General features: G+C 38.9%; 2 protein-coding genes across 9 annotated transcripts in view; one reads left to right on the top strand and one right to left on the bottom strand.

The window, feature by feature from the left end:
* The window catches only part of LOC108103870, a 56,215-nt gene that overhangs the window by 25,552 nt on the left and 4,206 nt on the right, over window positions 1-26,457 (bottom strand). For 7 of the 8 annotated variants that reach the window (XM_017209591.2, XM_017209587.2, XM_017209586.2 and 4 more), the window contains exons 6-7: window positions 12,539-12,648; window positions 11,395-11,560 (exon numbers count right to left, since the gene is read on the bottom strand). In XM_017209591.2, the coding sequence (XP_017065080.1) occupies window positions 11,395-11,560; window positions 12,539-12,648 (276 nt within the window). Of the gene's footprint in view, window positions 1-11,394; window positions 11,561-12,538; window positions 12,649-25,529; window positions 25,556-26,457 lie in introns of those variants that run through there. The other variant, XM_017209590.1, reaches the window with a different exon arrangement.
* On the top strand, window positions 719-3,531 carry LOC108103872. The gene is made up of 2 exons (XM_017209594.2): window positions 719-1,121; window positions 1,192-3,531. The coding sequence occupies exons 1-2, from the start codon at window positions 989-991 to the stop codon at window positions 2,553-2,555; spliced, it is 1,497 nt and encodes a 498-aa protein (XP_017065083.1). The 5' UTR covers window positions 719-988; the 3' UTR covers window positions 2,556-3,531.

Here is a 26,457-nt window from a genome sequence, read left to right as displayed (position 1 = left end):
AAGAAAATCAAACACGTGTTAGCGCGTGAAATGAGCTTTCCAAAAAGGTATAGTACGACCTGATGCGAGGAATAAAACAAGAACTACTACCAACTAGCGAAAATACCGCAAGACTTTTTTGACAACCTAATATTCCACAAAGTGCATATTGCCATAGAAAAGCATTCTGCTTTGATTTTTACTCTCTGTTTTTAACATTATTCTTATCATTTATCAACAGCAACGATTTTATTGTTTTCCTTTACCAAAAATAAACGCGGAAAACCCCCAGCTTTCCCAACTCAACTTGCTGTTTTCCATTGTGATAATTAAGAACGAAGATCTTTGATTTTTGAAAGTACATGCCCTGATAAGATAACCCCCCTGTGATAACACAAAGACAAACACTCGCTGGCAAGTTTTTAACATCAACACACGCCCATTGATTTTGTAAGATTTTTGTAAGATTTCTTTAACTTTTGTATTGGAATCTTGTTAGATCTTAAAGTTTGATCAAATAAGGGGGGTAAGACTTCTAAGCAGGTCAACGAGCCACAACGTTGTAACACATTGAAAACTTAGCTTACCTAAGCTCAGTGTTTTCCCATGCTAAGCTAAGCAAGCAATCGCATTGTTTTTCCCCCTTAAAAACAGCTGTGTGTAAGTTTTCCCCCACCAACTGCTTGACCACTAATAAAGTTACTAACAAAAGTATATTTAAACAGAAAATATAAAAAATAAATTATTATAGATCACGAAGTTGTATAAATTGTTTTGAAAGCACTTTACTTTACTAGTAATGCATTTGAGATATCCATTCTAGGCCCAAATGCGATGCTAATCAGTTGCCAACGACTGTACAGAAAGATAAAAAAGCAAAAAAAAATGGGGTAATTATGTGTGTTCTAAAGTGCTCAATGATATTGTTAGTAGTTGCGTTTTATGAAACTGTTTAAGTAGCTACACCAAAGGTGACTTCATTCCAGTGGCCGACTTCGGTCAATTCGCGATGGTTAACGTTCGGCTGCGCAGCCTTAGGACGCCCCTGCTCTGCCTTTCGGGCTGCCTGTTCATCTTTCTGTTGGTCAGGCTTATTGGAACCCCCAAAAATCTTCCGAGACTATCATTACTATACGAGAAAGGTGAAGGTTATAAGAAAGGTTATAAAACTTCTATTTAAGAGCTAACTAAACAAGAAACCAATTCCCTTAGCCATTGTCCACCATGGAAATCTCCAGGAACCAGCCACCGATGAGGTGGCGACAAGCATGGATAAAGACGATCTAGAAACCCTTTTACGTGGCAACGAAAACGAAGACTGGGCCCAAGGCAACGAATGTCCTCCCTATCCACGTTACGAAAATATCCACTTCCCAAATCCCTACTACCAACTTATACAGTCTGGTAACCTAAGTTACTACCTATACGGGGCATACTACGATCGCAGGCCAAGAATAGCTGAGGTAATGGTCCTGGGCATGGTGACCACATGCACAGGGCCATATCCTGAGACATATCTGCAAGTGTGGTACGATGGAGATACAAAAGCGGAAATCGTACCAATGCATCAGACCAAACTGGGCTGGTACAAGGAATGGGGCAACTACGTGGATGTGGCATATCCAACATTATTGACATTTCAAATGAAATCAAAAAAGATACCACGGCTGGTTAGCCTGGTCTTTGGAAATCCTTGTGCTTTGCCACAGAATGCCTTGCAAGTGCAAGTACAACCACCACCGGAGTATGAAGAGGCGCCACCCAATCCCAATCGTAGGCCAAGAATCGGTGTTTGTGTTAAGTATCTAAATTTTCCCGATATCGATATGTCCGAGAGATTTGTGGAATGGCTGGAACTGATGAGATTACTGGGTGCCAGCAAAGTGACAGCCTATGATATTGGCAAACTAATGCCGAATACATCAAGAACCTTGGCCCATTACACGAGACCCGAAGATGGTTTATTGGATTTGAGGAAATTTCAATTTCCTGAAGAGACCAAGACCTATGAAAGATTTCGTAGTGTTATTATTGAAGTATTACTGTACAATGACTGCTTGTACCGGAGTCTCTATGATTTCGATTTCATTGCCGTTCTGGATGTAGATGAGGTGATCATGCCATTGGGTCAGCTACGTAACTGGCAAGATTTGCTGGGAGAACTACAGTCGCGGGATGTTAACTGCACGGCAAGAAGTAGCTATTGTTTCCGGAATGTTTATTACCCCAAAGAACTGCCCGAGGATGGCAGCATACCGAAACCCTTCTATATGCTCCGTCATGTCGTTCGAGTGGCCGATCATTTAAATCCCGCCTTGGCCATCAAATGCCTTCATGACATCGGTCATGTCACTGTCTTGCATAATCATTTTGCTCTCCAATGGATGGACTCGTGTGCACCATTCGATGTCCATAGCGATCTTGCCCAAATGCAACACTATCGTCATGTCGATGATCTAAAGACTTTAAAGGAACCGCCACCCGTACGGGATGATAACATCCGACGGCTACAGCAGCAACTCATCCACAATTCCATGCAAGTCCATCGACAGTTGGGCTGGGGAGCAGCATATTGATTATATTTTAATTGCTTTTTCGGTACATTTAAGAGGCTTAAATTGGTGGCCGGGCCGGGCCACGTGTCCGTCTGTCCCGTTACTTTGTACGTGCGCCACCTTTTGACCCCGTAGCCACGTCAGCAGGATAATAATTGCTTATTGACAGTGTCCAGTGTCCAGTGTCCAGTGTCCAGTGTCCATACTCCATACTCCATAGACCAGAATATGTGTGTTGTGGGCAGAAAAGTTTGCTTTTTCCATTTAGCTTAGCCGCATCATGGGGTCATGGGGGTTTCAGGGTCGTGGTATATACATACCAAAGTCCCCATGGGGGGTTATATAATTGATAAGCCATAGATATAGACGGACCAACTCACTATCTCTCTCTCTCCTTTTGGGAGTTCTAAACAGAAAAGTAGGCTAAAGACAGGAACTACCTCTTCCCCTGCTAACTAAGGGTTAAGCTAATTTGCATTTTCTATTCTTTAATTTATTTTTAAAAGTATTTTAAGTTAAGTTTCTATTTCTAAGACTAAAAACTGTTCAGTATTCAAAGGCAGCTTCCTAAAAAGTTAGTAAAATATTAAAAAAATATATAAAAATGAAATATTTAAGCCCCTTAAAACCCATTTCCTTTCCTTTGGTTGACGATACAAATTAATTGAGAGATTCCTTGCTTCCTTTTCAGCTTAATTAAACGGAAATCCTAGTTTTGCAAAATTCAAAATGACAAAAGAAGCCGCACTACAGAATCCACTTCAATTTTCTACCCACCACCCACTTTTTGCATTGGCCAACAAATTAATTTTCCTTTACATTGCAATTTTTGAAGTGGAGCCCAGAAATTTCAGCAGCAGCAGCAGCAGCTTTGGTATTTGAGACTTTTGATTTGGTCATCCGTTGCATTCCATTCAGCAAAAAAAAACAAAAAAAAGAAGAGAAAACGAAAAGCCACAACAATTTCAAAGACTTTTCCTTTTGCCGGCAATGGAAATTGCTTTACATTGCGTATACGCAGAGTGTGTTTTTCACAATGATGGCATTTTCCAACGGGTGACGAACAAGCTTTGGAATTTTCCACAATTTTCAATTGACATAAAGAGAGTTTTGTCAGAGATTTATATATATATAATATATATATGTAATGAATAGCTTTGACAGATCAAAGAAAGGAATTTCTGCAAAGGTGGCTGACAGATTTTTATTCACCACAATTATTGCCTTTAATAAATCTAAAAATTATTTCAAAATCAGAAATCTATAAAGAGAATTTCCATATTTTTTTGGCAATATTTTTTATTGATAAAAATCTCTTTGACGGCATGGAAAGAAGAAAACCAAAAAAAAAGTGGAAATGCCGCTGCGGGATATTTTCTGATTGATTTTATTGACAAACATTTTTTTTTTGTTATCAAAAAACCAAAATTAGTTTTTGCAGTTTTTTAACAAACAAAAAAAAAGAAATGCCTTTTATATTTTTCTTTTCAGATTTTTCTATGACAACTTGACAAGGAAAATTGAGGAATTTCTCATGTATAAAATGAATACATTTTTTTTTATATTTTTCATCCAAAACAAAATTGATAACCAAAAACGCGTATACGCCCTGTGGTTCTTTGGGCATATGGCCTGCAGTTTCCACATATTTTCAATTAGTGCCAATTGAGCCGCCTCGGGAAAATGAAAGATGAAACAAAACCAAGAACAGCATTTAAGCCTGAACTACGCAATGCATTTTCTTTGCTACGCCAACATGGCTTTTCAATTAGATAACTATCAGGTTTTTCCATTTCAAGGATTGATTTCACTTTTCTTCGGGGCGTTGAGGAAAACTAAAAAGTGATATCAAAAAGAGACACCAATAAATTGCTAACAAAAACAGCCAACATTACTTTTCCATTAGTAGGGGGGTGGGTCTTTGAAAAGTGCAAAGTGAACATTTTGAAAGACAAATTATCAATAATAATTATTCAGTTTTTATACCCGTTACTCGTAGAGTTAAAGGGTATACTAGATTCGTTGAAAAGTATGTAACAGGTAGAAGGAAGCGTTTCCGACCCTATAAAGTATATATATTCTTGATCAGGATCAATAGCGAAGTCGATTGAGCCATGTCCGTCTGTCTGTCCGTCCGTCCGTCCATCCATCCGTCCATCCGTCCGTATGAACGCTAAGATCTCAGGAATCTGCTTTAGATACAAAGTTGAGATTAAGCATGAAGGTTCTTGAGGTCCCGGGACAGCGCAAGTTTATATCCTGCCACGCCCACTCTAACGCCCATAAATCGCAAAAACTAAAAACGCTAAAATCTCGGAAACTATTAGAGCTAGAATGTTGAAATTCAGTAGGTATAAACGTTGGATGCCAGCGCATCTTTAAGTGATACTATTATCTGGCCACACCCACTCATATGCCCACCAAGCTCAAAAGGCAGTTTTCGCGTTTTCAAGAAAACCTGATATCTCGGTAACAATAAGTGATAGAAAGCTCGATTTAAACATGTAGATTTTTATGATGCCCCAAATGCGAATTGTTTTTTTTCCATCTAGCCACGCCCACCCTAACGCCCATAAAACCAGGAAAACCAAAAATGCAAAAATCTCGGGAACTAAAAGAGCTAGAAAGTTAGGCTTAAGAATACGTATTTTAGGGATGCTACTGCAACTTCCCACGAGTTTTTATCCGGCCACGCCAACTCTAACGCGTCTATAATAATATTATGAATGCCTTCGCTTGCCGTTGTATAACTTATTTCTGTTAATATCTTTCGATTTACCAAAGATTTTTCAAATCGGAACATTATTTCGCTACTTATGAAGAAATTTAGGTTATAAAGTGACGTCACTATCAGTCGACATACTCGACATGCTTTCTCCGACAATAGGTGGCGCTTGGGTAATTTCCAATAGCAAAATGAATATTTTCAAATTGTGTAAAACAGTAACGGGTATCTTATAGTCGCGGCACTCGACTATAGCATTTCTTCTTGTTTTTTTTTTTATTGAGTTTTCGTTCGAATTTCCACGTGATTAATGAGCAAACATAGCCATATCATTTTCCATTTTCTCTTCTTTTTTTTCTGTGAGATTAATAACAAAGGTAAATAATAACACTTTCAGTTGGGGAAAATGCAACATAGTTTTCGCTCCATAAATTTAAAACTTTGTTTGGGATTTGTGGCTGGCTGGCTCGACGTTGTTGATTCGCTTTAATTAAAATTATTACCAAACGGAATGAAAGTGAAAAGTTTAAAAAGTTTCTCGGCGGGAAGGTTGGAAGATATCTGACCAAACTGCTATCGATGTTCTATGAAAAATCGTTTTGGTTTTCCTCCACATTTCCCTCAACTTCCAAGGGAGTGCTAATATTAACAAAACTATTTATTAAAAATCCACATAATTAACGCAATTTTTCATTAAACAAATGAGGAAGAAAAGGTGCCAGCAAGCTGACAAATGCGCGACAAATTTTTGTTCTTTTCACAAGGCAGGGCAGGGCAGAGTCCCTTTTGAATTTATTATAAGACACACACACACAGACAAAGAGAAGGGCGAGACAGGGGCGTGGCCCTCCCCTCACCAATACACAGGAAAATATTATGGCAAAGTGACAAATTGATGGCAGTCGCCTCCTGCTTCCTGCCTCCTACCTCCTACCCCCTGCAGGCGACGTGTTTTTATGACTGTCTATTCTTGGGCAATATTCCCAAACAATTATCCCGCTAATAATGCATATTAAAATGTAAATGCCTGGTGGCCAGGTGGTAGATGAGGGTGAGGGGTGAAAGGGAGGCGCTACCAAATTCATGGTTCAAATTTATGGCCAACAGCAGATGACAAGGCAGTGAATAATAGAAGATATATATATACAGTGATGGAAAAAATAATAGAAACGATTATTTCTATTTAACTTAAAGGCTTATTTTTTAAGTTTTAGATTTAGGAATATTTATGAAAACCACTGGGTTGGTAACATTGATAACGGTACTTAGTCACAATCTTCTTTTTGAACGCTATTCGTCCGCGGTTTTTGTTATTCATGGAAATTTGTCAGAAGACCTCGTGTTTGAGTTGGAAAAAATAATAGAAACGCGGTCATATTTTGTTAAAATCTGTGGTTATTCTTCGTTTGAATTAAAATAAAAGGTATTGTTTGGAATATTTTTATTACAAGAAGTGCTATTATGGAAATTTGTTTATCATTTTATCATTTAATTTTGTTAAAAGCATTAAAATGGGTCGTGGAGCACATTGCACCGCAGTAGAGAGGATTATAATCCTCAGATTAAGAGCAGAAGGCCAATCCTTGAGGCAAATCGCCGAACTAATGGAATGCTCCAAAAAAAAAGTGTTTTCTGCTATCCACTATTCAGGCAAACAGGAGAAACGTGGCAGAAAGCGAGCCACTTCTACAAAATTTGACTCGATCCTTATACGGAAGTCCAAAAAGGAGCCATTTCTTTCGTCGAAGGATCTTAAAAACTACATGGACACATCCGTAACGAGTCGCACCATTCGCAACAGGCTGATTGAGCACGGTCTGAGAGCGCATTCAGCAAGGAGAGTTCCTTTTATGAGCAAGAGGCATATCGATAAGCGACTCTACTTTGCCAAAAACCAAGAGACCCGCCAGAACTGGAAAAATGTCCTTTGGTCCGACGAGACAAAGATTGATTTGTTTGGATCTGATGGCAGACCCCATGTTAGACGCCCAAAAAACACTGCATTTGATCCGAAATACACCAAAAAGACGATAAAACACGGAGGTGGCAATATAATGCTATGGGGATGTTTCTCGGCTTCAGGTGTTGGTCCACTATTTTGGATACAAGGCAATATGTGTGCTACAGACTATTTAAACATAATGAAGGACGTTATGTTACCATATGCCGAAGATGAAATGCCTTTGAAGTGGGAATTTATGCAGGATAACGATCCCAAACACACATCGAAGATTGCCAAAAAATGGTTCCAGGACAATAAAGTCGACGTTATGGATTGGCCAGCTCAGTCACCCGACTTAAATCCTATTGAGCATTTGTGGGGCATTCTTAAAAAACGTTTAAGTGGTTTTCAGCCAAAAAATAAGGAGCATTTATGGGAGAAAGTCCAGGAGGAGTGGTACTCCATTGAGCCAGCAATATGCTCCAATCTGGTGGAGTCTATGCCTCGTAGGTGTGCCGCAGTTTTAAAAAATCGTGGTAACGCAACAAAATATTAAACGTGAAAACATTTCATGGTTAATTTTGCTAAACTAGTCAATTTGGATGACAATTAGTCAGTTCGTTTCTATTTTTATTTCCAAGTCAAAAACGTAAAATTGAACTTTAATATGATTTTTTAGCTAAATTAATAAGGTTAAATGTATTTTTGTTTTTTAGTATGTAAGCTAGATGTATATAAATCAAAAAAAAAAAAAATATTTACTCATAACCACGTTCCTTATTAAAAATACGTATTTAAGCCCAAAGTGAAAATTCGTTTCTATTATTTTTTCCATCACTGTATATAGGATATATAAGACCCTTCAAGCTGAAGCTTCTGATTATTGCCAGCCATAACTTGGCCCAAAATGAATACCTCGGATGGTTCTCCGAATTATAGCTCCGAAATATTGTTGGCATAAAAATGCAAGAGACCCCTTAAAGAAATTTTCATTTTACACTCGCTTTTGTGTTAATCACATTTTTGAGTTTCTAAATTTCAAGAAAATCTCTGTACTCTTCTTTGGGAAGAATTTTTGGTTCTCTTTTCTAAGAATTCCTTTTTATTTCTTCAGCTTTTTTCTATTATTTAATCAGCCTAAGCCTTAGCACTACTTATTCCTCCTCTCCTTCAAACTTAATAACCTATTTTCAAGCTAAAAACATCTCCGCCTTCTCCGTAGCCTAAATCATTTAGCATTGTTTTCCTTTGAAAACACATTTAAACTCAGCCCTCAGCAGTCCTTGGTTTCTACTTCCTTTCGAAGGATATCATTGTATTGGCTGACTTCCGTTAATGGGCCAAACTTTGGCCCAAAACATCATCATCTTGGCCAACAGTCACGCGCCCATTTCGCAGGCAGCGATATAATTCGAGACGCGTCGCTCGCCTGCCTCTGCCTGGCCCTTGAACTGAGTTTTCAACTTGGTTTTGGACTTCTTTTTTTTTGGCCCTGGATATATAGTATTTCATAAATTTAATTGTCACGTACTCACATGGATCTGAGCGTGGGCTTGGTATGGCATATAATACGTGTTTATAACTTGGTAGCGCGATTTAGGCCATAAACGTGTGCTCCGTGACCTACGTGGCGTATACGTAACATTCTGAGGGGCTAAATGATTTATTTACTGTATTTATTTAATCTATTTGATGACCCTTAACCTCTGATCCTCTAGCTAAATGGCAGCGTTAACTTATACGCAGCTTTTTAGTCCGAATTTAAGTTCCAAAAAATAGAAGAAAAATATAATCAAAAACCTTCCCTCTCGTTTAACCAAAGCTATTTCCTCGATATATATTTAGTTCCTCCTCCTTTTAACACCCAAACAATTGCAGTTGCTTTTCAGTTCAGTTTCCTTTTGGAAAATATGGTATGTCGTTTCTAAGCAGCAAGTGCTGCACTCGAATGTGACACGCATCAAATCACTTTACTCGAGTGCACACTTAATGTCGCTTCAAATGAGCGCAGCTGAGCACTAATACATATGCTAAGGGAATGCCGGATAAGGGGATGTGGGGATGTGCGGATGCGGATGTATATATGCGGACATGGATTGATTGTGCAGAAGAAGAAAAAGAAATTCCAAGTTAAATGCAAGCGAAACGTGTCAAGTTTGATGGCAGTCACTCGGCATAAGCTATTTGCCAGTCATCAACAGTTGTTGAGTTTTTAAGGCAGAAAATCATTTAAGATTTAAGTACAAAAAATCAGAAAATAAGAAAGTTCAAATGATTAAAATTGTGTTTTCAAGTTTAAATGATATTAAAATCTTAGAAAAATATAAGAAAAGGAAACTTGAAGGCAACATTTTTTTCAATCTTCCTCAAGAGTAAAGTTTATATTTCTAAAATATTTCTTTAAAAATTAAATAAAATTACCAAACTTTCTCAAACTATAATGAGCAATAGCAATAGCAATTTGTTTCTGGAAAATCATCATAGAATTTATGACTGGCAATTTGCCCAAATTGGTCGTGAAATCATTCAGAATCATGAAAATCAGTCAAGTTAATGCCGCCACATCAAACTTCAATGGACATCGCCGGGCTATATGGTCATAATATTTAACTGATTTCAGTGCCTTGGGTTTGGGTTTCAGTTTGAGTTTGAGTTTGAGTTTATATTCGGCATATTGTAATTAAAATGGACGCCCCAGTTTGGGCCAAAAGTTTCGCAATAAAAATCCAGTTAATAAACTTTGCATTCCAGCTCCCCCCCCCCACAGATACAGAAAGTCATACATATATATATCTTTATATACATATATATAAACGAACTGATAAATAATGTTAAGAAATGTTCGCTCTGTTTTTTGGGGATTTTAATTAAATCGTTTGCCAGCGGAGAAACAGAGAAAAAAAAAAGTATGAAAAAAAAGGGGGGAAAAATGAGAAAGGAAATAAAGTAAAATGAAAACCGAATTGAAAGTTTATGTCAGCGAAAAATGGCGGTTCTATCTGTGTCTGTGTGTCTGTATCGTTATGCGTATGCGTATGTGTGTGTGTGTGTTTTTGTGCTGCTGTATTAGTACGAGTGTGCTAGTGTGAGTGCGCAACCCGACGTCAAATATGTTTGAACAACTTTATTATGCAAAATGCCAAACATTCTCCAACTTGTAGACGTGGCGCTCTCGCTCGCTTCCCTTTCCCTTCCGCTTTCTCAGTTTCAGTGTGTGTGTGAGTGTGTGTGTGTGTTTGAGTGTGTGGGTGAGTAGATTGCTGTGCGCGCAAATCTCATTTGAATTATAATGATGACGCCACGCACACACACCCACACACACACACACACGGGGCAAGCAAAATAAAATAAAAAAAAAAGAAAGAGGAAAAAAAAACTGAAGTTTGTTCCCTAAAAGGGTTGTTTGCATATTCGAATGGGATATATCCTTGGGAAATTCAAAGGATTTTCTGTTATATGGAAATTTAATAGGTGGTAAGACTTCATGCCTTCTACATTTTTACAACTTTTGCTATGATTTTCGTTCAAGGGAATTAATTTATCATAAAAAATGGTATTAAAAATTAAGTCAGTATACCATATTAAAGTATTCAATACACTTTTTTTAACACAACTTTAATAAAAGCCTTTAAAAATGTATTTTTTTTACTTTCATAAATAACCCAACATGATTTCTGATCAATTTTTATGTTTTTTAAATCAAAAAACTAAAAAAAAAATTCAAGTTCTTCATTATAAAAAATGAATATTATAATTTTCAATTTCTAGTTTTATGGGAAAATAAACCAAAAGTACATTTTTTTTGGTATTTAAATACTAAAAATGATTCCCAATTATACATTCTGCCTTTCAGATATAATATTGTATATAATTCCCTAACTGATCCTCACAAAATATACATTTTAGTATATTTATATTTGTAGATTTTTTTAATTTTTAGTATTTTTTTAGTATTTTTAGTATTTTTTTAAGTATTTTTTTTAGTATATTATTTATCACGTTTAGCACATCCCATGGAACCTGCTGGACTAAGCAGTAGCAATCCCCATCCCCATCCCATTCCCATTCCCGCTTTTGGTCATAATACCCATGAAATGTACCCAACGCCTACCTTGCATATATAGCATATATATAAAGAATATATACTATATAACATATATAGCATATATTATATAGCAGGACGTAGGACATACCTGAGCAAGCTTGCGGTGGCAGCGGGAATATCAGCGTCGTGGAACTCTTGCGCCTGGCCACCGCGCAGCCCAAGGATTGCGGCTTGAAGCTTCGCAGCTGCTGCATGAAATCGGAGCACTCCATTAGGGCCACGTCCGCGAAATGCAGGTCGCACAGTATCTGGTTCTGTAGGATATGTAAGAAAACGAACAGAAAATGAAAAACATTACAGAGTTGGCCTGTTGGATTTTCCCTGGCCCCGTAAATGATTTATTTGGGTTTGTATTTTGGGTATACACCCTCCTCCCCAGGTCCACAGTACGCCGCCGCCCCCCTTTCATATGTAATTTTGATTAAGCCACTTGCCGCATGCCACATGCATCCGTCATCCGTAATGAGTTCACCTTTATGGGGGCCAAAATGGGCGAATGCATTTCAGATGAGTTGATGGTTGGCTGGCCAAAAGCCGGCAAATAAATACGGAGGAGTGTGCCTTGCAAATTGGCAATTATTTTGGTTTTTCTTTTATTATTATTTTTCCAGCCTTACACACCCTTAAAGATATTTTAAACTGATTTTTAAATCCAGAAGAAAGAAGAGAGATTTTTGAGAGTGCTTTTCTTAACTTCTTAACTTAAGTTGCAGGCCAAAATGAAAACCCATTCAACAACAACACTCATTAAGTATTTATTCGCCAGAATCACAATGACACACACACAGAAACTCAGGAAAACAAAAAGAAAGAAAAGAAAATATGAAAATGTCAAAGCTCTCCTTTTTTCTTATTGCAATTAATTTTGGATGAGACCCTTTCACATGACATGAGGAAAATGAATGTGAAAATAAGAGTTGCCTGCAGGGCTGTCCAGGATTTGTTTTTTGGCAGATCAGAAGAGCTTTTAGTACTTTTGAATAATTTTTCAGTAAGAGAAATATTAATTAAAATGAAACCTGAGTGGAAAGAGTTTAATATAATATATAAAATATTTTTAAATTACTTTTACTATTATTAAGAAAAGTTCCTGACAGTTTTTTGTTACTAATAAAGTAAGATGATTCTAGAAAATATTTTATAAAGATTTTTATAACACTTTTACCTATGAAAAATATCCCTTAAATTACCTTTTAACTTTCCTTATCTATAAATTTCCCCTTCCAACTCACCTTAAACCTTCTGGCCCTCTTCTGGTTGGGCCCCGTCAAGTTCAGGCCGCAGGAATTGCAGCGCAGGCACTCCTCATGATAGTGGTTGTTGTCATAGAGCGGCGATGGTTCTGCAATTTGAAAGAGGAAAAAAAAGAGTCAGTTTTAGCGGGGAAATCAATTCATCAGATCAGGCTGGAAATATGAAAACCCTGTAAAACCCCAAAACCCCATCTGGCACTGGGCCATTAATTTGCATAACCAAACCAACATAAATGTGGTGGATTTTAGTATTCAGATTTCAGAGGACAGAGGTTGAATGGTAACCCATTACTTCACAGCATACCACACATGCACCAGCTGGCTGTCTGACTGGCTGACTGGCAGCAGCAGCGACTCAATTACAAACGGAAATGAGTTTCTAATACAAGCAAATTGCAAAAGGATAGCAGATATCCCTGTAAAATGGGGCCAAATTGTTGCTCTCTACCAAGTTGATGAATGGCTGTTGATGGTTTCGCCTCGCCCATGTCCATACCCTAAGCCCATGTTGCAAGTTTCTAGTTTCTTAGACAAGTTTCGAGGCCAATCATAATCCATCTGGTCTCAGTCCCAGCTGATGACTGAAACTTATCATCAGGCAATTTTCTTTAGCAGTTGAAAGTGATGGGAAAATGTGGTTTTAATCTTCTAAAGGTTTTCAACTATTTGCTGTTCTTTAAAGTAAATTTGTTGTACCTCAAATTCCTGTTCTTTTTCAGCTAGCTGTCAGGCAGGACGGACCTTGCCATCAAGTAGCTGCTGTAATAATGAGCACGTGTGCCTGGCTCACTCATCCTTTCTGGCAGGACTCCTACTACTCGCCGGTTCGGCACTCAGTTCGCCTCGACACCGGAAATCATAATTAAATGAATCAGGCAAGCGGAAACACATTATGAGAGTTCCAAGAGGGGGCGGGGCGGCGAGAGTGGCGAGAAAACGACCATCGCTGTCATCATCATCATCAACTCACATTCTAGGGCAATCAACGAATGTGATTCGCATGTTATTAGCTGTCCCAAAAAGTCTTAACACTTTTTATTGGTCTCCTTTCAATCGAATCATTATTTTACGAGAGTTCATTTCATAACACTGTTGCACTGGGCGTATACTTAATATTATTCAATTAACTACCAAAGGGCAATGGGGGAAAGAAGGTAAAATCTTTGTGACAATGTTATTAATGGAATCATTTGTGGAAAGCGAAAAACAGAGCCGTTGTATGTTGAAATACTTGGCGGATTTTCCTGATTTTGCTGAAGGGTGGGTTTTGCCTACGATATACCCTCAAAAAACCTCTTTAAAATCTTTTATAAAAAGGCAGAAGAGGAAATCCCATTCATAATTCCCTCGATTAATTTCCCTGAACTTGAATTACTTTGCCACCCCCCTTTGAATTTTCCCCAGCTTTCGATACAATTGAGGCGCCAGGAAGAGAAGTCCACCGCCCGCCCGCATATCCAAAATCATTTGCACATTCGTATCCAGAAAATTTTGGCCAGGAATTCCTGGCCATATCTGCCCGAATGCGGGCCAAAACTTTACGCATATTTTTGCATTAATGAACCGAAAGTCCCTTCTCTCTGACATTTGCATTTGCATTTGCAATCGATGGCGGAAGCAACGGACCTGCGGGGCAGCAAAAACCAAACCAGACACAGTCCTAGGGTAGTAGTCCTACCTAATTGGTCTGCTGGCCAAAAACTAAGCTGGCCAAACTAATGCAATGAATGTCGAGTTAGATCCAGAGAATGAAAAAAAAAAAAAAAAAAAAAACAAGGCAGTGGGTGTGGCTGTGGATCTGAACTGGCGTTTCATTGCTGCAATCTGCAGACGAAAATCTGCCGCAAATTGCATTGTCAAGTGCAGGACGAGCGACCGAAATGAGCAACACAAATGGCCAGGAACGGGATGGTCAGAGGACACTCAAAAGGGCTGTCATTCGGTTGGGTACAGGTCATGGACATAGCTCACCTGAAAAGCACACTGAGAGAAAAGTTTTAGAAATTTTGTAATGGAAAATACTAAAAGTAATTCTTAAAAACATTGAAAAAGAAAAGAAAATAACCTTTTTAAGACATTTAATCTAAGTTTACTAAAAAAAACAAATTCCCTTCTACGAGGTGTGTTCAAAAAGTAAGGTGACTCTTCAAATTTCGCGAATTTCAAATTTTTCGATTATCGAAACCTTTTAGAAGTTATACGAGGTGTGTTCAAAAAGTAAGGTGACTTTTCAAATTTCAAATTTTTCAAATTTTTCGATTATCTTCAGTTTTGGGAACAAGAAAAAGTCACATGGGGCCAAATCCGGTGAATATGGTGGCTGAGGCATTATTGTGGTGTTGTTTTTGGCCAAAAAATCCAAATCCTTTGATCCATATTTTTCGATAGCAAAAAATCGCCGAGCTCGCAAAATAACTTGTAACTTTACGCCTCTCACAACCAAACAAAAGAGGATGTTCCATTGAAACTTGGTACAGATGTTAGGGAAGAGTGTACCAATATAACAAAACAAAAAAATCGATAATCGAAAAATTTGAAATTCGCGAAATTTGAAGAGTCACCTTACTTTTTGAACACACCTCGTACATCTCCCTGTGCACAGCTTAACACTTAACTCCCTTTCCTCCCCCTCCCAAAAATAGCATCCTTCCATTCGACCCTCGATTGTTTGAGTTTAATGGACCATTAAAATGGGAAAAACTATTTACGCTGCTGGCGAATTTTAAACAGAAGCGCGCTACAAATTTGACTAATTGAAAGACGACAAAATGGGCGCCCATCTTAGCCATCCTCTTACTCTAAGAGGGCGGGTTAGGGGGCTGCTGCTCTTCATATTTTATTGCTCTGCCTTAAGTTGACTTTAGTCAAGTTGAGTTGACTTGACTTAACTTGACTTGGCTTGGCTTGGCTTGACTTTACCCAACGACTGGGCGCTTCCTTCTTTTCCCATTTGCTTTTATGACAGCTGCCGCATTGAAAACTTTGCATCTGCACTTTGCAGCTGCCGAGAGGGGCGGATGGGCGTGGTAGCGGGATATATATATGAATATATATATATATATATATATAATATAAATTCATGACTTTGATAAATTACCAACTAATGACCCAAAAGAATGGCAAAACTTCTGGTTTTTAGTGCAGAAATCAAGCGTTAACTTTTCGAGAGGGTGGAAGGGTGAAGGAGGTGGCTATGAAAAGAAGAAGAGGCGGAAAGGGGGGTTTGGCATTCCAAATTTGGCTTTTATTGTATGCCCAGCTTTTCGGGGGCCAGTACAAAACAATAGCTGCTTAATGGCTCGTGACAGGCTCTCTTGGCCGTCTTTAACAGCAGCGGTCGGAAAAATAGATTCAGAAGAGTCAAAAGCTTAAAGGAAATATAATTTAAGAGATTAAATATTAAACAAATTATAAAAAATAATAAGAAAAATGTTATAAAAATAAATTAAATTGATTTTTTTTTAAATTATTATTTTTAGTTTAATATTTTTTATAGTTTTAACCCTAAAAATTGTATACTTTTCCTAATGATTATGAGTTTTTTAAGGAGTTTTTCTTTTCCCCCAACCCCTTCTATTCTTATATCATAGCCCCTAGCAAAGAGTCTGTGGGCGTGGCTGTTGTCAAACAAAGCCAACCGACTGAGTAGCAGAAATTGACTGCAAATGCAATTTGTTTAGGGAAATACTTGCATCTAAGTAGCTTTCGCTAAGGGATAAAATACGAGGGTAGAAAGGGTGGAAAAGACAAGGAAAACCTAGTGGAAAACTAAGAGGGGGAAAAATAGCTATTTGGGGATGGGTGGAGGGGTGTGGAGGATGTGCAGCAGCTTAATTGAGCGTAAATAATATTGGACTAGGGTTAGTAGTAGTACCAGTACCAGGACATGAGCAGCCACGGATGCAGCACAGAAACCAGTCAACTTCACTGCACTTTCATTAAAATTACTCAAGCGGAGGAGGATGGGTAGAGAAAATGGCTGGAAAATGAGGCGGAAGGTGGGGTGTTTAAATTTGCCTGTTGCTGCCAGTGCAATGGCCCTTTGGCAGGCAGGGAAACCCTTCGATGCAACTGTACTAATCAATTTTCTCAACTTTTCGCTGAAACACAAAACTAATTCCCCACAAAATTCAAAACCAATTTAGAATGCGCTTATCTAATGAGGAAAATTCAAGGGAATTTCCTTTAAAGGAAGACTATAAACTGTTAGAGGTTGACTAGGAAAGTTTAAGAAGAAGTTTGAGCTAAGGAAAGCTCTAAGAAAGTAAGAAAAATCATCTTCTCACTCTGCTTAACTCTTAAAAATTATTAGAAATTCAAATTAAGAACAATTCTAACTAATTTAACTACAATTATGAAAGTTTTTCAGTTTTTCATTTTAATAGGCCTGCAATTTACGCCAACATTTGAAACTTTTTGAAAAGTCATTGAGAACCCAGCAAGTTAAAGGAAAATTCTACATAATTTCTATATTCCGGGAAAGCCTCTCCTTTAGGCCTCATCGAATATTTATAATGCCCAGCCCCCCCCAAGTTCCGTGGAAACTATAACCGTTTAAAAGGCAACAATTAGGCTATTTAAACCAAGCCATCGATCTTGGTCTTGGTCGACCGTTGGCCAGCACATTTTGGCCAATTATCGGCGTTGGCCAAGTCGTGTTATTAGCCGTTAGTCCGTCGTGTGTGTGTGTGAGAAACCGCAGCTAGGTTTGCATGTCAGCCAACCGTTTTGTCGCATTTTGCTGATTAGTGCAGCAGTGCAATTAAATTGAAGCATATCATTTGTCCCTCCCCCTTTCGTACTCCCCCGCCCCCCGTCTCTCTAATATGCAGCCGCATTGTCACACGGTGGCTTACCCAAAGCGGGGTCATGCCGGGTCACCCAGGGGGGTCACCAAGGGGTCACACGACTGTTGTACGTGCGTATTTATGGGTCAACTGGGACCAAAAGTAACCACCCTTCCTCCCCTTACAATTGCTACTTTCTAACACACATGCGATGTGCAAGGACCTCTCACCCTTGGAAAAAATACAAAAAAAGGAAAAAAGAAAATAGAGAAAAGTGCAGCATTAGCGTGACTTTTTTACGACGCATGCTGGGCGAAATCTGTCAAACGGATCACACAATAAATCATCTGCAGATGTCTCATCAGCTTATGGAATCAATACTATACTATACTATATATATATATATAATATATGATGATTATAGAACAGAAATGCAGGCAAATTCATAACATCACGTGTTTCATTTTTTTTTTCTTTTGGTTTGCCTGGCAAATCAATAAGAACAGAAATTGGTTTAGCTTTCAGAGGCAAAGTGCTTAAATATTTTATATTTTTATACCCTTTTTTTAAGGTAAGTCTTATACTTTGAAAAGTTATTTATTAAGCCTCAACTTGGGTAGTTAAAAAGGGTATAACTTGCTTTCTTTACTAAGCAAAGATTCATTTTTAAAGGTTACAAATTAAAATTTAATTTCTTTTAAATAGTATTTTTGGTTTAATAACTTTAATGAAGAATATCTAGAGAACTTTTAGGTTTTTAAAAGTTTTTTATAAACCTTAAACTACTTCTTACTTAACACAAAATCTTCCCCAAAACCTAATTTACTTCCCAAAAACTTAACTCTTAAAGCCCAAAAATAGTTCAAGATCATCTGATCATCAAATTTTCTCTTCTAATCCCTTGATTTCCCCGCAAATACTTCAAAGATTTAGCAATTTTTCCTATACCACACATTGATAAGCCGCCTGCCCTTTAAACACTCCACTCCACACCATTATTTCTCCCAATGCCGCCCCCCCCTTCGACCAAAATAGGACGACGAAGTATGCAACATAAATTCCAAAGTCGGCACGTAAAATGCTTTTTTGCGGCATCGCCAGGCGCGCATAATGCGGCTTTTAATGGAATTAACGTGCGCAAAAATGTTTCGCAGCCTCCGACTAAATGCTTCACAGCCCCGCCTACTTTTCAACCATTTTCCAACAGCCCAAAACTCCCCCACATGTGCTCTCCCGCTAGGCAGAAGAAAAAGAAGAAGAAGGAAAATGTAGACGACACCAAAATGGATTTGGGGCTCAGTGCGCACCATGTACGAATGAGTTGTGATTAATTTTTGGGCCTGACAGGATTTTGGGGGGGGATGGGGGGTGCGGCTGGGCTGATTCTTCGAGCACCGCAGATTTGATTTATAAACATGAGCCGCACTTTTCGCACTTGTTGAATGGCAGTGTCGGAAAAGTCTCTCTCTCTCGATATATATATATATAAGCCAAGAAAGTGGCCAAAAAAAAAAGAAGAAAACTCGGCAAGTTGCGTGCCAGGCGATGATAATCGTTAATGGAACGAGTCACACATGTCAACTGGCTGGAAAGTGGCATTGGTTAATCGAAGTTTTCGTGGGATTTATGGCTGAAAGAGTGCTGCCAATCGACGGCCAATAAATAATGGTTTGGGGCCTTAAATAGAGTCGGGTTGTTAACTCGTTTTTTTTAATGCCTAACAAGAGGCTGTTTAGGGGTTTTAGTAAGAAATTTTAGAACAATTTTTTGAAGATTTTAAAGTGGATTGCGGTCTAAAACTAAGACTAAGGGTCGAAAAATCTGCCTTGCCTTAGAAAACTTGGAAGAAATTTATAAACTAATAAAGCTATATAGAAGATATATTGATAAATTATAGAAAAATTAACTGGGATATCCGAAAAGCCGTTTGCTGTGTTGAGAAATATTATTATGATTATTGAAAAATGCAGTTTTGGGTCATCTTTCTGAGACTAAGCTTACATTTTTGTATCAAAATAAAAGCAGGCATTTCCTTCAGCTCATAAAACAAGACTAGTTAGTGGCTTAAAAAATCTTTAAAAATTCCCATAAAATAATATAAAATAAGCAAAGAAGACCTATTATATTTCCCCAATCACTTTCCCCACTTCCGCAACCCTTCTAAATCAAAATTCCCTTAAATTTCCAACCAAAAAACTAACTTTCTGGTTAACTTTCACTTCGAGATCCCGGAACACGAATTAGCCAGAGCCCTGCCCTGCCTGATAAATCCCCAGAGATGCCTTTTGGGCCAAAGTGTCGAACAAGAGATGTGTGTGAATCAATTCGGGAGGGGGTTTACCTACCCCCCCCAAAAAAAGTAGTAAAACCCCAAGCAGAAACTCCTCCTTTGGCTGGTTGGGCAATTTACATAAAAACTTTGCTTGCCAAAACGAGAGAAAGAATATATATATTAAAAAGTCGAAAGTGCGGGGCATATATGTAGATTTTCCAAGGAGGGGAAAGGAGAAAGTGGAAAGGGGAGGGGGGCCTAAGTAACCCAAAGTGCAACAAAAGTTAATTCAGTTTTGAAATGGTTGGTGAGCGTGCAAGTTTTTCCCGATATAAAAATGGATATGAGAGGGCGTGCGTGTGAGAATCTTATTTTTGCGTGGCAGCAAAGAAAAACTTGATCAAAAGTTTTTCTTTCTTTTTTTTTGATGGGGGGTCTCTCTGTGTGCTGCTCCTTGTATCATTTTTTTTTTCTTTCTATTTTTTGTGAATATTATTCATGAGTCTTGCGTGCGGCTGTCAGCAGCAGCTCAGGTGAATGGTTTTTTTTTTCCTAAGGTCCTGGCCATTAGCTGGCCACCAATACCTCCAATATCCTCTCCTCGCTCAATCAATGTCAGCTCTCTGGCCAACTTCCGCATCTCTCTCTCAGTCTGCTGCGGTTAAATCACTTGGAATTTTATTGAGTAAACTGTTTTGTAATTATTTTCATCAGATGCCAAGTCATGATGCCACACAGTCACCAGCCAGCCAGCCAGCCAGCCAACTCATCCCTCCATCCCATTCCCAATTAGCAAAAAGCGACAACATGTTGCGGTCCTAAACCCCTAGAATCTCTACAGATACAGATATATATATATATATGTAGTATATATACTTGGCCAGATTTGCTGACAGTTGTCTGGCCGAGAAACCTCATCGATTTGACTTTTTGCGGTTGGCTTGATTCGGTTTTCTTTTTTTTTCGGGAGGGGTACCTCTCTCTCTCTCTCTTTCTCTAACTTTCCCAGCTTAGTTGGAAAATTGGGCTGGGCAAAATGGCAGTAAATAAAAGTTGTCCATTTGGTTTGAGTGGAAAGGTAATCATTGGGTTTCTGTTTTTGCTTTCTCCTCGCATTGCCAAAACAAACTGAAAAGTTGTCGCTATTAAATCGGTTTTTAAAGGAAATTTCTAATTCCTTGTGGGGAAAATGCTAAGAAAGCTGAGTTTAAGCTCAAAAAAGTAAAGAATTGCTAGAAAAATAAGAAATGTAAAATATTTTAGTTGAAAATATATGATAAAAATAGTTAAAAGGTGTATCTAAAAGTCTTAAATGTCCATAATCTCTCTTCTAGGACCTTAGATCCTTAGAACATCCTCAAACACCTTCCTCCCACTAACACCTTGATCCGCCTTGAATCTTAGAGAGTGTCTTCCCATAATGAAATGGAATTAGTAATCGACCTTAAATAGTCGTCGGGGTCGTATTTAAACGATGTATATGTACTAACTAGTGACTGGTCGGTTGGCTTATCGTGCCAAGCTGGGAATTAAATTAAATTCTTAGCGTCTGGGAGGGACGACTACAGGGAAATGAAAGCAATAACTTCAAACTTTGGCATTAAATACTGAGTAAGACAAGGATAGAACGATCAGAGGAGCATAAAAGAGATAGAGCTAGTTTGGTGAGACAGAGAAAGGGAGTGACATTGTAAGCATTGCTGGTTAATGGGTCAGGTGATTTTCTATTGTCCTCGCCGTTGTCCTCTTTCCCGCCGGACCCGTACGGCATGTTTAATCCAAATTACTAAAATACACACACACACAGAGAGAGACAGAGAGTCCTTTGTGTGTTCTGTCCATGTGTGGGTGTGGCCATACTATACGCAGTATAGTTAAGAGGTAGAAAGGGAGCTAGCTTCAGCCTTGTCCAGCCTTGTTTGCTGTATTTTAATGAATCTATGAGTCGACCATTCTGTGTGCGGTGTTAATTGAGCCAAAGTCAAACATTCTGTCTGGCCAACAGCTATAACCCATCACCACCACCACCCACTACCCACTACCTCACCTCACCTCACTTCAATTAGTGCGAAGCAGCATTGAGGCGGCCGCCTTCCTTGTACTTCTTTCTTCTGTTCTTTCCTTCCAGCCTTTGCGTGCTTCGAGTTTTGTGTGTTAATTTGATTTTATGAAAATAGCCACAAGAAAAGGCCAAGGAAATGGCCGATATCATAGGTGCAATGGCAAAGGCAAAAGGGGTTGTGGTTAGAAGGATTTTTTTTTTCATTTTTAGTAAGAACATCCCATTAATGTTAGGTTTCTTAATGGAATTGGCTAAATGAGTTAGTTAAAGAACCCCCCTTAAGATCTTGAATTTTCTCAAGGAGCTACTTAAAGATCATCTTTACACTAAATTCTTGTGATTATATTAATAGCCAGGCAATAATTGTTTCTATTTGTCAATACTGCTGGGTGATAGATGAAAATATAATATTTATTACCAGTTTTGTGACCCACTTCGATGGATTAATAACTTATCATTGGCTGCTGATTGAGCGAGTTGGTGGACTAGCTGACAGTTAACACCCCCAGAAAAACCCACATCCTAACCCTTAATAGCAGCCAGGCCACCAGAGCTTTCCCAGAGTTTCAGCACCCCTCTAACTCATATTACTATGAAGCTTTTCTTAGGCGATGGCGATATTGATTTCCTGCGGCATTAGGCTGACTTATAGCCTGTGTGGTGTCCAGGGGGTTGTAATGCGTACAACGGTGCGTATGATTGACGAAAGGCAACAGCCAGCCAGCCAACAGTCGGCTACGCAATTTGGTTACTGCTCAGACAACCAAACATACTCGCTTATATATATCTTTATATCTTTATATATATATAAAAGCCAGAAAAGAGAAAGTGGGGGATGAGAAAGCGAGGGAGAGGAGAGATATAACAAGGAACAGACGGCGAAGGAACAACAACAATTGACAACCATCTTGTTTGGCAAATAAACGCGAGCCATTACCACGAAACTAAAATGCTGTCTCAATATTATTATTATTATTATTATTATTATCGTTCCTATGGCCTCCTTCGCCTTTGTCGGTTTATGGTCTCCTCTTGTTATTTTCCGAACATTTTCTTTTTGCCACTTTTTATGCGACACTCGTGTTTGACTGTCAAATATTTCAACAGCCCCGAAAGTGACAGCTGTTAATGGCATTATACATTTGTGGCCGTGTTGTTGTTGTTGTTCCTGGCCACGCCCCATCTAGAGGGGCGGGGAGGCAATTCAGGTGGCAAGTCCATCATCGATGGCAGGTCCTTTAGTATTTTTATTTTCAGCCAGCCAGCCAGCCAGCCCTCTTTCTTTTCTTCCCTTCTACCAAATAACAATTTGCATTTTATGGCCTTTGGGTGATTTGAAAACTTTTCAGTTTTTGAGTTTTTCCGAATCGATTTGGGAGCAGCAGCAGCAGTGGCGGCGTCAGCTGCTAATTCCTTCGATTACGAACTGTTTTATGAGAGAAGCAGCACACGGCCATTAGGTCAGCCCATCAATCAGCCGCCCATCAATCAAGGAATCGCAAATAGCCAACCACCTCCCCCACCCCCCTATTCTTTCTTTTCTTATATTTATTTTTGGTGGGATATTGCCCTGTGTTGTATGCAACACTTTTTCGCGACTCACAAACACATACACATGTATACATCTTGTTTTCCTGACCTTCTACGCGAAACTTTAATCAATCTTTTACGGCCAATCAATTAGAAGCCAAACAATTCTTTCCTTTTGGCCATTATTGATGGGTTCATAAAAATATAAATGAGCAAAATAGCCAAAGTTGTTGACCCAAGCGAAAGGTAGAAGCTATAAGACAGTGCGTTTCATGGCCATTAAGATTGTTCTACAGATGTTTTCAATTTGGAAAATGTAAGCAAGAAGAGAGCTGCTATAGATATAGTATTGAAAATAATGTCCATAATAGTTAACTAATAATATTAACAAATTAAATGACTTTTAATGTCATTTTTAGTGAATTTAAAACGCCAGAAATTAATGATTTGGAATCCCCTTAAACTTACTAAAGTAATAATAACAAATACCAATAAATAAAAACCAATCTGACACTAATTTCATGAAAAGCTGTTTACTACAAAATAAAAACAGTCGAAAAACCAATCGCCTCCCACTTTCTACACCATTAAATTTCGATCTAAAAAAGAAGTTCATAAAAATGTGATTTTTGGGGGATTTTTGGATGGGACAGCCAACATTATTGTTTGCCACTTTTTCATCGATCCAAAATTTGGTAATAAAATTGTCCTCTTTTTCCTTTGTTCTCCCATAAATTAACATTAATTTCGTGACCCGCCAACTAACCAGCTCCCTCTGACCTTCGTGTGTATCGTAAAAATGCAATTATAAAAATTAATGTAATCGATGGCCAGTTGGAGATACTAATTGGACTAAAATCCACCAATTGATAAGCTTTTTTGATGAGCTACCAGCTTAATGGATTGCCTGTACTTTTGGAATTACCTTAATTGGTCTAGACTATATATATATATTTTGGTTTTCAAAAAGTTATTCTAATGAAATCACTGGCCTGGATTGGCTGTAAGAAAACCAAGGCACGAACTAATTGCTTAAATTAAATCAAGTGCTTGAGAGTTTTCCTCCTGCAGAGCTCACACTCAATATTAATTAGTGAGCGAGCAGAGGACAGCAGGACATGTAGCAGGAGCAGCAGCAGCAGCAGCCGCCACTTGCCGTAAATCCTTTTCAGGACACCAATTGCGCTTGATTGGCGATCCACACGGGAACTACCAGCTTATAAACCAGTTAAAAACCTAAAAATCTAGAAACTACATAAGTCACCTAACACTTTTCTTTTCACTACTAAACCTCTTTAATAATTCCTAAGCAGTAACTATTTTTCAACCATGACCTCGAGAGTGCTGCAATGCCCCTGGCTGGCTCCTCTGGCCAAGTGCAGCCGCCACCATTCGATTGGCTTTGAATGTCGCCCCGTCTGCTGGCAACAAGTTTAATCAATAAATTTTGCATTTCAATGCGACCAAAGTTTTTCGCTGGGCATCGCGAAGGAAAACTTGTTGCACCCGCGCCAGCTGCGGCAAAATGCGCCAATGGGATGTGGGCGAAGAGAAGGCGTGGTAGGGGGAAATGGTTAAGTGGCAAAATGGGAAATGTTGCTGCTGCTGCTGCTGCATCAGTATCAAACTCGATTCGCATTTCATTCATAACATACAGCAAGAAGGAGAGAGATGGATAGATAACATAGATATAACGATAGATAGAGACAGAATGGTGAAAGACAGGGAGGGAAAAGTCAGCACTCATTCATTTCCTGACTGTCACACAGATAGTCACAGATACTAAGGCAAGGAGAAACACACACAAACACACACATTCGCATGCAGACGGTGCACTTTCATTCATTAAAAGCCATTCGGTGGGTGGACAAGTACAAGGCTATGTGGAGGCGTGGCTCCTTGTGCGGCTGCCAAAAAGGCAAAAACTTCTTTCAGCATTCAATTGCCAAAACTCTTGGAAAATTGAAGGAAAATTGCGCTTCTCAACGATTCTTAAATGCCAGACAATAAAATCGCTGTAAATAGCGAAAATGTAAAGGGAAATGGAAATCTCTACAATTTTAAGTAAGTAACTCGAATAATTTTCAGGAAAATTACTTAAAAATTGACCCACAGAAGATATTTTCTTTGAAGGAAAAACATTTGTAAAGTCCACGCTTATTTGGCTTACTGAACTTGGCACTAGAAAGCCTTGGCACTCGCCCACATTCACATGCAACAAGTAAGAGTTGGCCTGCCCCCAAATTCCGTATATCTATATCTATTTTCTTTTTTGCTTGTGGCATGCCCCATAAAGGAAATTATAGAAAATATACAGACCGCTGCGACTGCGATTGCTGCTGCTGCTGGCACTGCTGCTAGACGGCTGCCGACGGCCACTGCGCAGCGGAGCGGGAACGTTAGCGGTAGTAGCACCACCACCGCCACCACCACCAGCAACGACGCCGCCGCCGACGCTGCCGCTGCCACCGCCTGCGCCGCTGCTGCCGCCGACGACATCGACGTACTCGGCCACGTCGCTGCTGTTGTTTTGTTGTTTATTCGGAGGATGCTGCAATGCGATGCTGCGATGTAGCAGTTGCAAATGCAGTTTGCAACAAGCAAACAAAAGTGTTCACACACCGCGCGCGCACACACACAAACGCACGCACAGCAAAAAAAAAAAATTAAACGAAAATATACAAGGCAGGATATGAAAAATATACACAAAGACGCACAGCTACACCAACACACACGCAGTCAGCCAACGCACACGAACACACACACACACACACTCAGCCACTTATGCGCAATGGCGAGCTTAACGATAGTTTGCCAAAATTCGTAGCATACTTTTTGCCGCACTTCTAAATTTCAGTTATGTTTTTTCTGTTTGTATTTACTTTCTACGTATGGTTTCTAATTTTTTCTGACTTAATTCGCCGGTTGCGATTTTCTTTTTTCTTTCGACTGGCTGCTGCGGTGCTTGTGGCACGTCTGCGACTTCAACACCAACTGAATGGCATTCTCGATGAACGCCAAATCATAGGAAAAAAAAAAAAGGATGCCAGTTGAATGCCGAGTGGACAGGTCCCTGCCACTGAACAGCTGTTATGGCGTTAAACAGCTGAGTGAAGCTTTCAACCCAACAACCACAGGAAAATGCCAAAAGCTCAGAAGCTTTACAGGTCAAACTAAACTTTTGCTAAAAGCTCTGCATCGAGTTGGCAGGACCAAGGAATTGCTTACATAGGAATTCAAAAAGACT

This window comes from Drosophila eugracilis, unplaced genomic scaffold, assembly GCF_018153835.1.
Source record: "Drosophila eugracilis isolate 14026-0451.02 unplaced genomic scaffold, ASM1815383v1 contig_408, whole genome shotgun sequence".
Lineage (NCBI taxonomy): Eukaryota > Metazoa > Arthropoda > Insecta > Diptera > Drosophilidae > Drosophila > Drosophila eugracilis.
This window is presented reverse-complemented; position numbering and strand designations above follow the sequence as displayed.

Bases quoted from the DNA above. Each gene is read 5' to 3' on its own strand.
- LOC108103872 (XM_017209594.2), top strand. From the start codon at position 989: ATGGTTAACGTTCGGCTGCGCAGCCTTAGGACGCCCCTGCTCTGCCTT. The intron at 1,122-1,191 runs GTGAAGGTTATA...CAATTCCCTTAG, and splicing joins ATCATTACTATACGAGAAAG to CCATTGTCCACCATGGAAAT.